Here is a 17,334-nt window from a genome sequence, read left to right as displayed (position 1 = left end):
GTTTAATGCTTATCAGAGTAGATAATAATTTTTAGTTGTGTTATCTAATTTCTCTCCTCATGTATTAAAGACTTTATAATTTTAACTGATCCTTAAAATATTCTCTATAGTAAATATATCAGTTTAATTAAATGCTATTCTATAATTGGATATTTAAGTTATTTCTAATTTTTATACTGGAAATAATGTTGCAATGAATATTCTTAGGCTTTGAGTTCCCAAAGGTGGAACTAATAGATAAAAAAGTATTTTTAAGCTCTTCCTGCATATTGCCAAAATATACTCTCAAAGAGCTGTATTATAGTCTATATTGCTACCAGCAATGAACATAACATTTTAACACATCTCATGGATACTGTATAGAAATTCATATATATTTTAATGTAAGCTATAGACAAGATTTAAAACCTCATTATTGACTTATTTTGAATTTTGGTTAAGAATTAGTGAAATTCAGTGTCTTTTCATGTTTCCTAGCTGCACTTCCCCTTTAATAATTTACATTTTCATACACTGCCTAATAGAGTCTTAGTATCCTACCCCATATTGATTTGTGAGTTCTTTCCTTCAGTCTTACATTTGATTCAAATATTTTTATTCGGTATTTACTCTGACACTTGGGCTTTAAGAAAACAAAAAAACTGATGCATAGGGGTTTGACATTTTTATGTAATCAACTCCATCATTTCCTTTTGAGGTTTCTTAAATTGTATGTAAACATGAACTGCTAATTTTACATTTAAACTTTACATGGAGAGGTGGTGAAAAGAAACACAAAATGCCACGAGTACTTATAGATAAGTGATTTTCCCCTCTAATTCATATCTTATGTAATAAACTAATTTTAAAATTAATAAAATTTAAGAGCAGAAATAAAATATTCAAAACTACAGCACCAAAATAAACAATGGAACAGAATTCTAAGAACTGCAGAGAACATGTAGAGGTGATAAATTGAATTTGTTAAAATAATTCAGCCTTTTTATTTTTACCTACCTTAAAGTGATTTAATTGTAATAATACATTCAACATCCAGCTTCTTTTAAACTGCAAAATCCCCATCTTTGGCATATCTAAGGCTTATTTACATTTTAGTGTTAATACGTTTAGCAAGAGTAGTGCCAAAAAACTAGAATGACTAATTGCCACTCAAAACCATTGGGGTCACCTGCAAGCACTATCAACACCGAAATAGTAAGGCTCAAGAAAGGGAATGGCGGTCCAGTGGGACTCTGCAATTCTACTGCAGGGGGCACGGGTTCGATCCCTGGTCAGGAAACTAAGATCCCATATGCCACAAGGCGGCCACAAAAAAAAAAAAAAAAAAAGAGAGAGAGAGAAAAAAGGGAATGTCTTAAAATTACCTTCCAATCACCCAGATATGTAACAACAAAACTTCTGTTTTAAAGAAAGCAAAGAAGGGGCTTCCCTGGTGGTGCAGTGGTTGAGAATCTGCCTGCCAGTGCAAGGGACATGGGTTCGAGCCCTGGTCTGGGAAGATCCCACATGTCGTGGAGCAACCGGGCCCGTGAGCCACAACTACTGAGCCTGCGCGTCTGGAGCCTGTGCTCCACAACGAGAGGCCTGTGCACCGCGATGAAGAGTGGCCCCCACTCACCGCAACTAGAGAAAGCCGTCGCACAGAAACGAAGACCCAAAACAGCCAAAAATAAATAAATAAATAGTTTTTTTTTTTTTGCGGTACACGGGCCTCTCACTGTTGTGGCCTCTCCTGTTGAGGAGCGCAGGCTCAGCAGCCATGGCTCACGGGCCCAGCCACTCCGCGGCATGTGGGATCTTCCCAGACTGGGGCACAAACCCGTGTCCCCTGCATCGGCAGGTGGACTCTCAACCACTGCGCCACCAGGGAAGCCCTAATAAATTTATTTAAAAAAAAAAAAAAAAAACAATGCCAAAAATGGGTTCTCCCTTTGCTGTACCATCCTACCTGTACCACCATTACCACAACCAAGTCCTCCAGCTGGCTGGTCTGCAGCTTGTATGGTAACTCAACTTGTGCTGGGAAGACTGGACCAAAGTGGTGTAGGATTCATTGGCAAATTCTGAAATGCTACATTTCAAGCACTATATATTCTACATGTTTGATCTTTAAATTTCATCCCAATAAAGTCTTATATGTTGGATTTCTCTGTAAAACTATACTTGCTTGCTTCTGAACCTAAATGGCTGGCTCATTGGTCTCACAATTAAAAATTTTAATGTCATATTTACAATTATACACAAGGATTCTTTACTGATTCTGATCATCAAGATTCCTTCCCAACAAAAACAAAGTCCATCATTCTAGTTCCCAAGATAACAATCAAGAACACAAAGATTCATTTATTAAAAACATAATAGATGGCTTCAGGCTTCTGGGTCACTTAAACAAACGATAATAAAAATATTAAATTAGGGCTTCCCTGGTGGCGCAGTGGTTGAGAGTCTGCCTGCCAATGCAGGGGACATGGGTTCATGCCCCAGTCCAGGAGGATCCCACATGCCGCGGAGCGGCTGGGCCCGTGAGCCATGGCCGCTGAGCCTGTGCGTCCGGAGCCTGTGCTCCGCAACAGGAGAGGCCACAACAGTGAGAGGCCCGCATACCGCAAAAAAAAAAAATATTAAAGTAAACTCACCAGATAAAAAGACAGATTATCTACAACGGGATGTACATTGAGAAGTAAATTTTAGATTTTGTTTTGAAAGTTAGAAATCAGTGCTGCTCTCCAAAAAAAAATTGCAGAGGAAGGAGCACTTCCAAATTCATTCTATGAGGCCACCAACACCCTGATACCAAAATCAGACAAAGATACCACAAAAAAAGAAAATTACAGGCCAGTATCACTGATGGACACAGATGGAAAGGGCCTCAACAAAATACTAGCAAACCGAATCCAGCAATACATTAAAAGGATTATACACCATGATTAAGTGGGATTTATCCCAGGGATGCAAGGATTTTTCAATATCTGCAAATCAATCAGTGTGATACACCACATTAACAAACTGAAGAATAAAAACCATATGATCATCTCAATAGATGCAGAAAAAGCTTTTGATAAAATTCAACATCCATTTATGATAAACACACTCCAGAAATTGGGCATAGAGGGAACATACCTCAACATACTAAAAGCCATATACGACAAACCCACAGCTAACATCATACTCAATGGGGAAAAGCTGAAAACATTTCCTCTAAGATCAGGAACAAGACAAGGATGTTCACTCTCACCACTTTTATTCAACATAATTTTGGAAGTCCTAGCCCAGCAATCAAAGAAAAAGAAGAAATAAAAAGAATCCAAAGTGGAAAAGAAGAAGTACAACTGTCACTGTTTGCAGGTGACATGATACTATACATAGAAAATCCTAAAGACACTACCAGAAAACTACTAGAGCTCATCAATGAATTTGGTGAAGCTGCAGGCTACAAAATCAATACACAGAAACCTGTTGCATTTCTATACACTAACAACGAAAGGTCAGAAAGCGAAATTAAGGAAACAATCCCATTTACCATTGCATCAAAAGAATAAAATACCTAGTAATAAACCTACCTATGGAGGCAAAAGACCTGTACTCCGAAAACTATAAGATGTTGATGAAAGACACCAAAAATGACACAAATGGAAAGATATACCATGTTCTTGGACTGGAAGAATCAATACTGTCAAAATGACTATTACTACCCAAGGTAATCTACAGATTCAATGCAATTCCTATCAAATTACCAATTGCATTTTTCACATAACTAGAACAAAAAATTTTATAATTTGTATGGAAACACAAAAGACCCCGAATAGCAAAAGCCATCCTGAGAAAGAAAAACGAAGCTGGAGGAATCAGGCTCCCTGACGTCACACTATACTACAAAGCTGCAGTAATCAAAACAGTATGGTACTGGCACAAAAACAGAAATACAGATCAATGGAACAGAACAGAAAGCCCAGAAATAAATCCACACACACAGTCAATTAATCCACAACAAAGGAGGCAAGAATATACAATGCAGAAAAGACAGTCTCTTCAATAAGTGGTACTGGAAACACTGGACAGCTACATGTAAAAGAATGAAATTACAACAATCTCTAACACCATACACAAAAATAAACTCAAAACGGATTAAAGACCTAAATGTAAAACCTGATACTATAAAACTCCTAGAGGAGAACATAGGCAGAACACTCTCTGACATAAATTACAACAATATCTTTTTGGATCCGTCTCCTAGAGTAATGGAAATAAAAACAAAAATAAACAAACGGGACCTAATCAAACTTAACCAGCTTTTGCACAGTAAAGGAAACCATAAACAAAACAAAAAGACAGGCTTCCCTGGTGGCACAGTGGTTGAGAATCTGCCTGCCAATGCAGGGGACATGGGTTCAAGCCCTGGTCCGGGGGGATCCCACATGCCACGGAGCAACAAAGCCCATGCGCCACAACTACTGAGCCTACACTCTAGAACCCGTGAGCCATAACTACTGAAGCCTGTGCACCTGGAGCCTGTGGTCCGCAACAAGAGAAGCCAATCCCACTGAGAAGCCTGTGCACCGCAACAAAGAGTAGCCCCCGCTCAACACAACTAGAGAAACCCTGCATGCAGCAATGAAGACCCAACACAGCCAAAAATAAAATAAATGAATTTTTTTAAAAAAGGCAATCTACAGAATGGGAGAAAATATTTGCAAACGATGCGGCTGACAAGGGATTAATCTCCGAAATATACAAACAGCTCATACAGCTCAACAGCAAAAAAAAAAACCCAAACAACCCAATCAAAAAATGGGCAGAAGACCTAAAAAGACATTTCTCCAAAAAAGACAAACAGATGGCCAAGAGGCACACGAAAAGATGCTCAATATCGCTAATTATTAGAGAAATGCAAATCAAAACTACAATGAGGTATCACCTCACATTGGTCAGAATGGCCATCATCAAAAAATCTACAAATAATAAATGCTGGAGAGGGTGTGGAGAAAAAAGAACCTTCCTTCACTGTTGGTGGGAATGTAAATTGATATAGCCGCTATGGAAAACAGCAAGGAGGTTCCTTAAAAAACTAATAATAGAGCTACCATATTATTCAGCAATCCCACTCCTGGGCATACATCTGGAGAAAACCATAATTCAAAAAGATAAATGCACCCCAATGTTCACTGCAGCACTGTTTACAATAGCCAAGAATGGCTAGCAACCTAACTGTCCATCAAGAGACAAATGGATAAAGAAGATGTGGTAAATATACACAATGGAATATTACTCAGCCATAAAAAAGAATGAAATAATGCCATTTGCAACAACATGGATGGACCTAGAGATTACCATACTAAGTGAAGTAAGCCAGACAGAGGAAGACAAGTATCATATGATATCACTTATATGAGGAATCTAAAAAAAAGGATACAAATGAACTTATCTACAAAACAGAAATGGACTCTCAAACATAGGAAACAAACTAATGGTTGCCAAGGGGAGGAGGGGAGAGGGATAAATTAGGAGTCTGGGATTAAAATATACACACTACCATACATAAAATAGATAACTAACAAGGACGTACTGTATAGCGCAGGGAACTATACTCAGTATCTTGTAATAACATATAATTGAAGAAAATGTAAAAAAAGAATATATATATTTATATATATGTGTGTATAACTGAATCACTTTAGTATGTACCTGAAACTAACACAACATTGTAAATCAACTAATTTCAATAAAAATTTAAAAAATAAAGATAAATAAAATAGCAATTTATAATACTTAATGGACACTAGTTTATGGTGATACTGTTGTATACAACAACAAATGTAATTAAAATGCACAAGCAATAAATTAGTCAAATTAGCCAAAGTTCAAAATAAATAAATAAATTCTCTCTACATCTCTTAAAAAAGGAAAGAAAAGGAACCAGTGCTGCCAAATTAGGAAGAAAAGTTCCTAGGGAAGAAACCTGCCTACAGAAAAAAATAGTGCTTTTGATTTCCTAAAATTCAAGCACAGAAGAGCACAGCTTGTGTTGAATTGTTAGAAGGCAAATTTTCTAAAAGCAGAGTAGAGTAAATCACAAAACCTCTGAATGCCCTTCGCAATACTTATCAGAGTCTGTGTCCTTGAATTTGCATCACCTGATCTTTAGGCACTGGCTATTAGGCATGTGGAGGAAGGCAAACTCAATTATAAAAAATGAGAAGAGAAGGAAACTGTGAAATCTAATCCAATGCCAGTCGAGCCCTTGGCAGAAAACACTGGTAACCAATGTTATTAAGATGTAGCAGAAACCTTACCCACACTGCACAAAACAAGATGGATCGTTTTAACTATTTAGGAGTGCTGAAGCATCTGCTGCCTTGTTTCCTAAGGCAAAAAACCAAGTGCATATATATAAAACATATATATATTAATTCAAATCTTTTCTATAAATTATTCATACATCTTCCCAAGCCTAAAATAATTATAATTTTCTATATACAAATGTTCTACTTTAAAAAGGAAAAACAGACTGACCTAGCTTTCTAAAATACTGAAACTATAAACCCTATACACCTAGGATGTTGGACATCCCTAGGAAATACCAATACACCGTCCCACATCAGATTAAATTACAACTACTTGTAACAGAACTCAGGAAAATCAAATATGTAACTCAGAGAAGAGATATTTGTGGTGTTTAATGGAAAAGATTGTTTGACAAACGTTAAAACTTAAATAGAAACCACCTTCCAAGACGTAAAAAAAGAGGGAGGGAGGGATAAATTGGGAGACTGGGATTGACGTATATACATTACTATATATAAAATAGATAAGAACCTACTGTATAGCACAGGGAACTCTACTCAATACTCTGTTATGACCTATATGGGAAAAGGATCTAAAAAAGAGCAGATATATGTATAACTGATTCACTTTGCTGTACAGCAGAAACTAACACAACATTTTCAATCAACTATACTCCAATAAAAATTAATTTTAAAAAAGACAAAAAAAAGAGAAAGAAAAAAAATAAGTGACTTGTTTCATGACAAACTGAAGAATGACATCCATATCACCAATTAAAATGTCTCAGTGTTTCAGATTCTTCAGTATGTAGCATCCAAATACTTTGCAAAAAACATTAAAACAGACTTTATTGTATTTAAATAAATTGGAGAGCTAATAATTGTTTACTGTGGTTACCACATAAGAGGTTCATAGCTCTGTATATTATGGGAATATACAGATGAACGCAGCAGAGCTGATCTTGAGGAACTAACAACAACAAAATGTTATTAAGAGCATGCAGGAAAGTGAAATTGATTTGGATGGGGGAAAGAACAGACAGATATAAGGGGGGCATCTTAGAAAGATTAATGGAAAAGGTTTTTAAAAGCATTTGAAACGGGATTTTAATACTGACAGACAAAAATACACAGTAAATCAAGCGTTTTACTTTACAACCACCTTTACTTCATCTCCCAATTAATGAAAAGAATTCTCTTTAATATGTGTTCCAAAATGAATAAAGACCTTAAAATTACTTATTGTTAAAGAAATAATAACAAGATGATTATAAAAATGGATAAAAATTATCTAATAAAATGGGGGAATACCAAAATTATTGTTTTGATTTTAGTTAGAAACATGAAACACATACAAACATTCAGCTTACACTAGAACACCTTAAACTCTGTTTAAATCTAGTGCTTACAGATAAAATGGAAGGGAAGAAAATGAAAAATTAAATTTAACCATCACATTCTGGACTCAAGTGATTAAGTGTGATGAACTAGCTAAGTACAGATCAAAACTAAACTCTTAAGAGCTTGTAATGATTTTAAATGTATTCAATATGTATACTAAGAAAGAGAATGCTGAAAGCCATTTAATTTTTCAGAGAATATTGTTTTCTGAAACTTAAAACAAACAATCTACTGGCGAAAGTAATCCCTTAGAAAACTGAATTCCATGATGAAGTAGTCATTTCATTTAATGAAGTACAGAGATAGTCTTTTAACAATGTTAAAAATCTTATAGATTCCTTTTTTCTTTCTTTCTTTTTTTTTTTTTTTTTACTTAACAGGGCCTTAAAATATGTTCATCCTAAACTCTTGCAGATTACTCAGAATCTTTTTTCAAATTCTCTTGAGTATTTCCATCCCCTGAATAGTTACTGAACCAATAAACTTCCACAAATTACTTTCTGGTGATCTTTTTATGCATAACCAAAATGTTTGCTTTTATTTTAGTTCTATGATAACAATGAGAAATTAGAAATCTATTTACATACCACCAAGCAATTCCATACCACCTATTCATTTTGTGTTTATATCACAAACAATGGATTTATTCATGAAAACTGGTGTTCTATAAAATTGCCACAAACAATGAGTTAGTGAATACTGAACCACTGCTCCTAGGAGAAATACAGGGTTAGGTTCCTGCAAGCCTCTGAGCACAACATTTTCATCAACTGATCAATACCTAACCTTGTTTTATGTGTGCTTCTGTTTAAAGACACCTTATTTGATATATATTGATGATTCATTCACACTAAGCTCATTGCCAACAGCACTGTAACTCAAGCCTGAAGCAAACTGATCTAATACACGTATTTTCTCCATAATGCACATCATAGCCTTTGTGCATACAGGAACACTAGATAAAACTTCAGCACTATGCTTGGGGGCCATTTTAAACAATCCAATCACCAACAAAAAGCACAGAAATGCAAAAACTGTGGCATTAAGTAGAGTGCAAAGAGGACATTTGTTTACAATATGACAGCAGAAAACATGAAAGCAAGAACCACCTAGTTCAACCACAGGTGGGAAAGCACACATGAGCCAACTCAAATTCTTTGCAGCTCTGTGCATGTCTATAAATGGCTGTGAAACTGTTGTGAGTAGTGATTTTGGATTTACTGAGATAGCAGGCATTCATCCACTAGCATGTGCAAATAATGAGGCTTGACAATACAAAGAAAGACCAATTAAATAAATCTTATGGGAAATATTTTAGTACTTCAACCAGTCAATTTTGTAAATGCAAGGGTTTACTTATGGTTATCAAGAATGGGAAAAACTTTATGACATTGTTCTTAAACTGCTACACAAAAATACCCCATTGAAGCATTCTATAAATTTTCAGATGAAGAGTAAAGACAGAAAAATTATTTAAAATTTATTGACTATTCTTTAAAAAGTCATTAGGGAGAAAATACTATAAAAAGAAAGCAAAAACTATCTGCAGCTTCTTTTTTTTTTTTTTTTTTTTTTTTTTTTTTTTGCAGTATGCGGGCCTCTCACTGTTGTGGCCTCTCCCGTTGCGGCGCACAGGCTCCGGACGCACAGGCTCAGTGGCCATGGCTCACGGGCTTAGCTGCTCCGCGGCATGTGGGATCCTCCCAGACGGGGGCACGAACCCGCTTCCCCTGCATCGGCAGGTGGACTCTCAACCACTGCGCCACCTGGGAAGCCCTATCTGAAGCTTTAACAACACAATTTCTTATGAACTACCTGCCTCTCATACCTTTTTAGGGAAAAACCAGATGTTTGCCCACTATTATTACACACTAAAAAGTTCATAAGGATAAAGTACCCTGAAAGTATTAAAACAGTAAGATATAAATTATGATACATTAAGTTAAACTGCAAAGGCATAAAAAGACAGTGTAGACAATTAGAAATGAACACATAACATACATATTTAAGCAAAGTACCTCAGTAAAATAAAAATAATTTAAAATGCTCAATTTTTATTTATTAATATTTAAAATATTATCCAATATAATCAGAATGTATGTCCTGTTTGCATTTCTACTTTTCATAACAAAATTTAGATACATATGTAAACATCACCTATTCACACTGGTACTTGAAATTTATATTAGTGAAACTGAAAACAAGAAGATATGTTAATTATTAAGACCCAAAGAAAATTTGAGAGCTGGGAATCAAATCAAATAAAAGCCACCAACATTCTTTTCCTTTCAAATTTCAGATGATGTTCACTATAGCATGTTTTTGGCAGCGAAAAACTAGAAAATACATCTTTTAATAGAGGACTTATTTAGAACATAAAATAATACACAGTCTTTAATAAGAAATGAGCTCATATATATATACACACACATGCTCACACATGTACACATAGACACTATATATACATGTGTGTACATATAGCCTTCAATTAAAAATGGGACAGACAGACAAGGAGAAATGTCTATAATATATTAGTAAGGCAAAAAAGGGGGTAGGGGCAAGTCACAGAACACTATGTATTGATACAATATGATTCCTTCTTAAAAACAAGAAACATAACTTGCTTATATATGCATATATACTGTACTAACAAGAAGGGACTTTGGCACTTTCATTTTTTATAATGAGCATGTATAAGTTTTAAAAGCTTACAGTAGGTTCTCAGCAAGTGTTGTTTTCTTATTAATGGCTATTTAAAAAATAAAGTCATGTGAAAAAATTCATGTTGTTTGAAAATGACTCCTATAATCTTAATTTATTCAGTTATTCTGCTAAAAATAATTTAAAACAAACATTTGCCAGTTCAAAGAATTTCTGTAAATGTTCTCAAAATTCAACACTCACCAATCCCCCAAACTGAAATGTTTACTGATTTGTAACAGGGGTTGGCAAACTTTTTCTGTAAAAGCCAGACAGTAAATATTTTAGGTTTTGCAGACATACATGGTCTCTGTTGCATATTCTTCTCTGTTTTTGTTTTATTTTACAACTCTTTAGGAATATTAAAAAAAAATAATAAATCTTAGCTCAGATCCACCAAAACAGGCTGCAGGCTGGATTTCCCTTGCCAGCGATAGTTTGCCAACCACTGATTTATAACAACAAACCAGCATCTGGAAGTCTGATATTTTAAATATATTACACCAAAGGTAGCAGAGATCCCAACAGGGTCAATTTTCTTCTACCTTAAATAAAGTAAGGTAGCATTATAGTAATTAAAATTTCAAGTTGATTAATACATCAAATTCTATTAATAGGCTAGGCACTTATCAAATGATGGGAAAACATAGTACATGAAATTTCAAGTGTTTATTAGTATTATATAACCATAATCATGTGTGCACCTGCAAGGTACACATATCCACTTGAAAAAGTCAACTGAAATTAAAATACTACACATCAAAGCTCAACTCTCCTTTTATAAAAATTTAAACCATTTACTCATTTAAATAATCAAAAATAGTCATTTATTTTAGATGTCATCAACCCTTGAAAATTAAAAACTGAATTCAGAGACTGATAGTAATTACGGGGTTTTAATTTTGTAAGGATTATTATAAAATAGTAATCAACAATCTAAAATATTACACTTTAAAAACGTTTATATTCTTGGAAAGTTTTTAACATTTACTGTGTCAGCAACCATCATGGAAGACTTGAATATGCTTTTTTTCTGTCTAAAAGACAGCTTTTATATATTTGATTTTGTCTAAAATTGAAAGATCCTTTTTACCATCTGGGTCCTACCACCAAATATAAATTTTATTATGAATAATAATCTGGGTCAAATTCAAACTCAAAAATGAAAATGTATCCTCCAAAAGTAACCAAAAAATCATTACAGAATAATCTTACCTAGACTGGTGGGTTTTATCAGTTCATCCAGTAAATCGTAAAATGGTAATTTTTGAAGTTTTATATCCGGATGGACTGGGTGAAGAGCTGATGTAAGATGTGGGAGTTCCAGTTCATGTTTAGGTCCCAGAAGAGAAACAGGGAGTAACGGTGATGATGCAGGGTGACCATCATAAGTGAGTTGTGGAATGGTAGATGGAGACAAAGTTGCTGGCATAGGACTTGAATGTACGTTGGGGATGGACAAGTCCGCAGGCGTCATGATTTTCTGGGGGAACCTCCGCCTATAGAGTTCTTTAATTTTCATTTGTACAGCAGGACTGCAGCCAGCCTTTAGCAAATGCAGGGCTTTTGTGAGAAGTTCGTGTTTGCGTCCGTGCTTGTTTCTCCCAGCGTAGCCCAACAGTACTTGGAGTTCAGAAACTCTAAGGCTCATAACCATTTGCTTAGAGACAAAACAAAATGTAAAACATTAGTATTCCAATGATATAATTTACAACATTAAACGATACTTTATTATAACACTTTATCCTTATGGTTTGTTTACAAAGGCCAGTTCATTTAGAGTCAATTCCAGTTATTTCAAAATTAAAATCTAATCATTTGATATAACCAAAGAAATTTAAAATTAATATTCATAAACTCACTAACTTCTACCTAGGGTTATGAAAGATGTAAAATAAGTATACACCAGGTAGAACCACATCTCACCTTATTCCATTGTTATAATGAAATTTTCAGGTATTTATCAAGCACTTACTAAGTCTCCAGGAGAGTACCGAGTGTTATGTGGACGGCAAAAGATAATGAGCCCTCAAGAACATTTGTTTTCTTAGGGGAAAATTATATAAATACATGTTAAACATATAAACAGTCCACTTCAAGCACCAGATGTGGGCAGGATACAAATAACATCATATTACATCCTATACTGACTTTGGGATTTGGATTCATAGGGCTTAAACTATACCTTTTTTGACCTATTATATACCAGATACATTTGATATTTTCATATGGGTTGTCATTAAATCTTTACAACTCCACAAGGTGTTACCCTTCCTGCTTTACATGTGAAGAAACTAGTTAGGAAAGGTTAAACAACTTACCTAAGGCCACATAGCTACTAAGTATCAATGAGGATTCAAACCTAGTTATGTGTAATTCTAAAGCCCATGCATGATCTTTCCACTAAACCATTAGGAAAAGGATGACACTGGAAACACATTATTGACACTCTATTGGCAAAGCCAGGTTAAAAAGTCCAGGAATTGGGAATTTCCTGGCAGTCCAATGGTTCGGACTCTGTGCTTTCACTGCCAAGGGCCTGGGCTCGATCCCCCATCAGGGAACTAAGATCCCACAAGCCACGCGGCAAAAAAGTCCAGGAATTCAATCCACATGCCATAATGCGTAAGGCTGAAGTAAAGAAATCTATTTAACTTTAACTGTGTTCCCAAACTTATTTCTCCTTTCTCCCCAACTACTAAGAGACTACCAACAGGAAATACCCACACCACTTCTCCCATTTTAAAGTTGAGGAAAATGAATTCCAAAGGGAAGACAAGATCATACAGCTATTAACAGAAGAATCCTGACTTTACCACCACTGACAGGGAGGTGTCAGGATGAAAGACACATGTAAGGTTACCATTTACTCTCTATTTGCACAACTATTTTATCCCCTCACCTCATCCCAAATACCACAAAAGCTAAGCTGCCTTCCCTAATTTACCACCACTCCCTGGGATAACATCCATCTCAAGCCAATCATCTAGAAGTTATTTGCAGTTTACAAAACAATTAAGAAAAATAAAAATAGTGAGAAAAACAAGTGTATAAAGAGCTTTATATGCAATATAGCGGGTTAATCAAAGAAATATGAGCCCTTCCCCTACCTTCCCTGGCCTGGAGAATGCTTTGTTTCCTCAAAGCCCAGATTTTGTCAGCCTTGCCCTTTAGGCCTGGCAGAACTAAATGACTCTCTTTTCACTGCTCTTACTGGCCATTTTTCATACCTTTATTTTAGCACTTATCTTGCTGTATTATAATTTTCTTTTTTTACAAATGATTCCATGACCCGACTGAGGTCCTCTATGGCAACAGTCCCCAACCTTTTTGACACCAGGGACTTGTTTTGTGGAAGACAATTTTTCCATGGACCAGGGAGGGGGGGATGATGGTTTCTGGATGATTCAAGTGCACTGATTTATTATGGTCTCTGTGGAGTCAAACCTATCTGCTCATGATAATCTGTATCTGCAGCCGCTCCCCAGCACTAGCCTCACCGCCTCAGCTCCACCTCAGATCATCGGGCATTAGCTTCTCATAAGGTGCACGTGACCTAGATCCCTCACATGCGCAGTTCACAGCAGGGTTTGTGCTCCTATGAGAATCTAATGCCAGGATATCCATTTCTCCCTACTATCCAAACTGTCCTAAGAGTACAAAATAGTTTTAAAGATTTTTTTTTACTTATTTTAAAAGCAACAAAGATTTCAACAGAAAAGCACTGTATTAATGTAAGCTTCTGCTCTTAGAGAAATCACATGAATTATGCTTCAAAGATTATAGGTTAAAACTAAACTTAAGTTGGCATTGGTCAAATGTATTTTGTTTTACAGAGAAAACACAATAAATTTTTAGAAAGAGAAGAATGTCTTTCCATTTCAATTCAGCTCCATTCTCTTAAGTCAAACACAAAAACCGAAACTCAGCGGTTACCATAAACTTATGACAGCTTTTGTCCTAACTCTATGTGTATAAGGGTTTAAATGCAGCACAGATGTATTATTGTTCTATTTCTATGGAAGAATACATTGACAACTCGCATAAAATAAAATCGCTTGCTTGATGATCAAAAGAAAAAAGTTAATGACATAGGCATAATTTTTGTTTTCATTTTCACAGGATGCATAATTAATCATCACAATTATAAGGTAAGTATTGTCCTCAATTTACAGATGGGAAAACTGAGGCCTAGGAAGGTTAAGAAATTTGTTGAATGTTACAAAACTAGTTCTACTCCAAATGTTGTACCTTTACACTGTTAGTGTCTTTTAGCGAAAACAAACCACATGCCTTTTAATTAGCAAAGAGAAAAACTTCTAAAAGATCAATTTATTTAATATTCAATCTCAACTTCAAGCTTCAACATTTTAGCTTTTAAAAAAATTGGTGGTTAAGATAAAAGAAAACATCTGGATTCAAATTAACCATTGCACCTTGTAATCAGGTACAGTGAAAGATGAGGTGCTATCTATTGCTATTATTGGAGCAGCTGCTGCATAATCTTAAGGACTGTAATAAGCATGCACTATTTAAAAAACCAAATAAAAGAGAGCAGGAAACGCAACCATCTGAAGTATCTCTCAACCAAAAAGCTTCAAAGACGCATGGAGCAGTCAATTCACAATGTAAAGTGTTGACAACATAGAGGAAAACTAAACACTTAAATGTGAAATGTTGAAATGCAATGTATTTTAATCTTTTGTGTGTTTAAAATCTCCATTTGTTAGCACTACAACAAAATGAATATTTATAACTAAGGATAACATCAACCACTGCTATTACTAGAAATCATTGCCTCCTTGGATAGCATTCTGCTGACTCTACATCCCCAAATGATAGAATGCCTGAGAAATGTGTATATTCTGTACAGAAAGCATTCTGTGAGGGTCAACTTTTTTAAATGAATCTTTTTAATCAGAAAGACCTGCACACTGTTTTAAAAGTCGAACAGTTTTACAAGAAAAACAGATGTCACTTGCCCTGTCCCCATTTTTCACATCCCTAAGGCAACTACCTTCAAGTCTCTTTAGCTATTTCTTCAGGCGTTTTTTTCACTATTTCTACTATATAGTAGGTCTATTAGTTATTTAAAATATTTTCCCTTTAGGAAAAAAATTGACTTCCTATTAAAAGGTAATGATTTAGATCTGTTACAACTTCCCATCATCACTTTTGGTTGAATCAATTGTTAGTTTATAATATTACTACGGCTGTAAATAATATTCACAGACGAGCCAAAAGTACATCATGATTGCTGTTTCTTTTTTTGTATGACCTTGTTTTCCTTCTAGTTAATAACTGCACCATTTTTGCATTTGCAAAATTTTCTGTGTAACCACGGTTAACTCATCTTTAAATTGCTAGTGTTAACTTTCCTCTCAACGTATTCAAATATATCAGGTAAATCTCTGTTTTAATTTCTTTTTTTTTTTTAATTTTATTTTTGGCTGCGTTGGGTCTTCGTTGCTGCGCATGGCCTTCCTCTGGTTGCGGCGAGCAGGGGCTACTCTTGGTTGTGGTGCGCGGACTTCTTATTGTGGTGGCTTTTCTTGCTGCAGAGCATGGGCTCTAGGCGCATGGGCTTCAGTAGTTGTGGCACACGGGCTCAGTAGTTGTGGCTCGCGGGCTCTAGAGCACAGGCTCAGTAGTTGTGGCACATGGGCTTAGTTGCTCCGCGGCATGTGAGATCTTCCCGGACCAGGGATCGAACCCATGTACCCTGCATTGTCCTAACCACTGCGCCACCAGGGAAGTCCTTTAATTTCTTTCTTAAAAATATACTTCATACAATCCTCCATCAAGTTCCAATTTAGACTGCTTGCTCTCTAGGCCTGGTACAAAACTATGGTCATGGAATTTCCCTTTAACTTATCCTGGGAATTCCCTTATCACTCTTCGTGTTGGACCCCGTTTCCTTGATCTCACTTCTTCCTATCTTGATTTTCTCTTTTTAGTGGGGTATTTCCTCCAGTAGCTTCCTGAGAAGGGGGCATGGGAAGTACACTTTTTAAAAAATCCCTTGCATTGTCTAAAAATATCTTCATTTACTCATACTTAGTAACTGAGCTTGGCTCAGTATAGAATTCCAGACAGGAAAGTATGTTCCATCAGAATTTTGAAGGCCTTTCCTCATCATCTTCTCTTAAGAAGCCTGGCACCATTCTGATCTGCAGTCTTTCACAGTCACCTATCTATCCTCCTCAGGAAGCTTCCAGATGCTTCTCTTTATGTGTTCTGAAATTTTACAATATTGTATCTTGGAGTAGGTTTTTTTTTTTTTAATTGTATGAACTGATAATTGCTAAGTCTTTTACATTTATAGATGTATGTCCTTCAGTTCTGGGAAGTTTTCTTTTTTTTTTTAATAAATTTATTTTTGGCTATGTTGGGTCTTCGTTGCTGCATGCGGGCTTTCTCTAGTTGCGGCAAGCAGGGGCTACTCTTCGTTGTGATGTGCGGGCTTCTCACTGCTGTGGCTTCTCTTGTTGTGGAGCACGGGCTCTAGGCGCGTGGGCTTCAGTAGTTGTGGCACACGGGCTCATAGTTGTGGATCGCGGGCTCTAGAGCACAGGCTCAGTAGTGTGGCACATGGGCTTAGCTGCTCTGTGGCATGTGGGATCTTCCCGGACAAGGGATCGAACCCGTGTCCCCTGCATTGGCAGGTGGATTCTTAACCACTGTGCCACCAGGGAAGTCCCTGGGAAGTATTCTTGCAGTAGTATTCCTTTGACTTGTTTCTGTTCTCTTTCTTGTATGCCTATTATTTAGATACTGGCCTTGATAGACTGTTTAATTCTTTTTTGCTCTGTTTTCTTTTTCCTCTTGCATTTACATCTCTTGTCTTTAGCTCTATTTTCTGGGAGATTTCCTCAACTTCATCTTCTAACTCTTCTATTAAAATTTCAATTCCCATGAGCCCTTTTCTGTTTGCTGCATTTTTCTTTCTCTT

At 35.9% G+C, this 17,334-nt stretch overlaps 1 protein-coding gene across 1 annotated transcript in view; it reads right to left on the bottom strand.

Moving 5' to 3' along the window:
• Positions 1-12,039, bottom strand: part of PIAS1 (protein inhibitor of activated STAT 1) — a gene marked incomplete at its 5' end in the record, with an annotated part of 94,728 nt that extends 82,689 nt beyond the window's left edge. Inside the window, one exon of the mRNA XM_079700801.1 lies at positions 11,598-12,039. Coding sequence (XP_079556927.1) covers positions 11,598-12,039 — 442 coding nt within the window. The remainder of the gene's footprint in view (positions 1-11,597) is intronic.
• Positions 12,040-17,334: the final 5,295 nt, after the last annotated feature.

This window comes from Hyperoodon ampullatus (genome assembly GCF_949752795.1).
Source record: "Hyperoodon ampullatus genome assembly, chromosome: 3".
Lineage (NCBI taxonomy): Eukaryota > Metazoa > Chordata > Mammalia > Artiodactyla > Ziphiidae > Hyperoodon > Hyperoodon ampullatus.
Note: the sequence above shows the minus strand (reverse complement) of the source record. Positions and strands in the feature narration are given on the sequence as shown.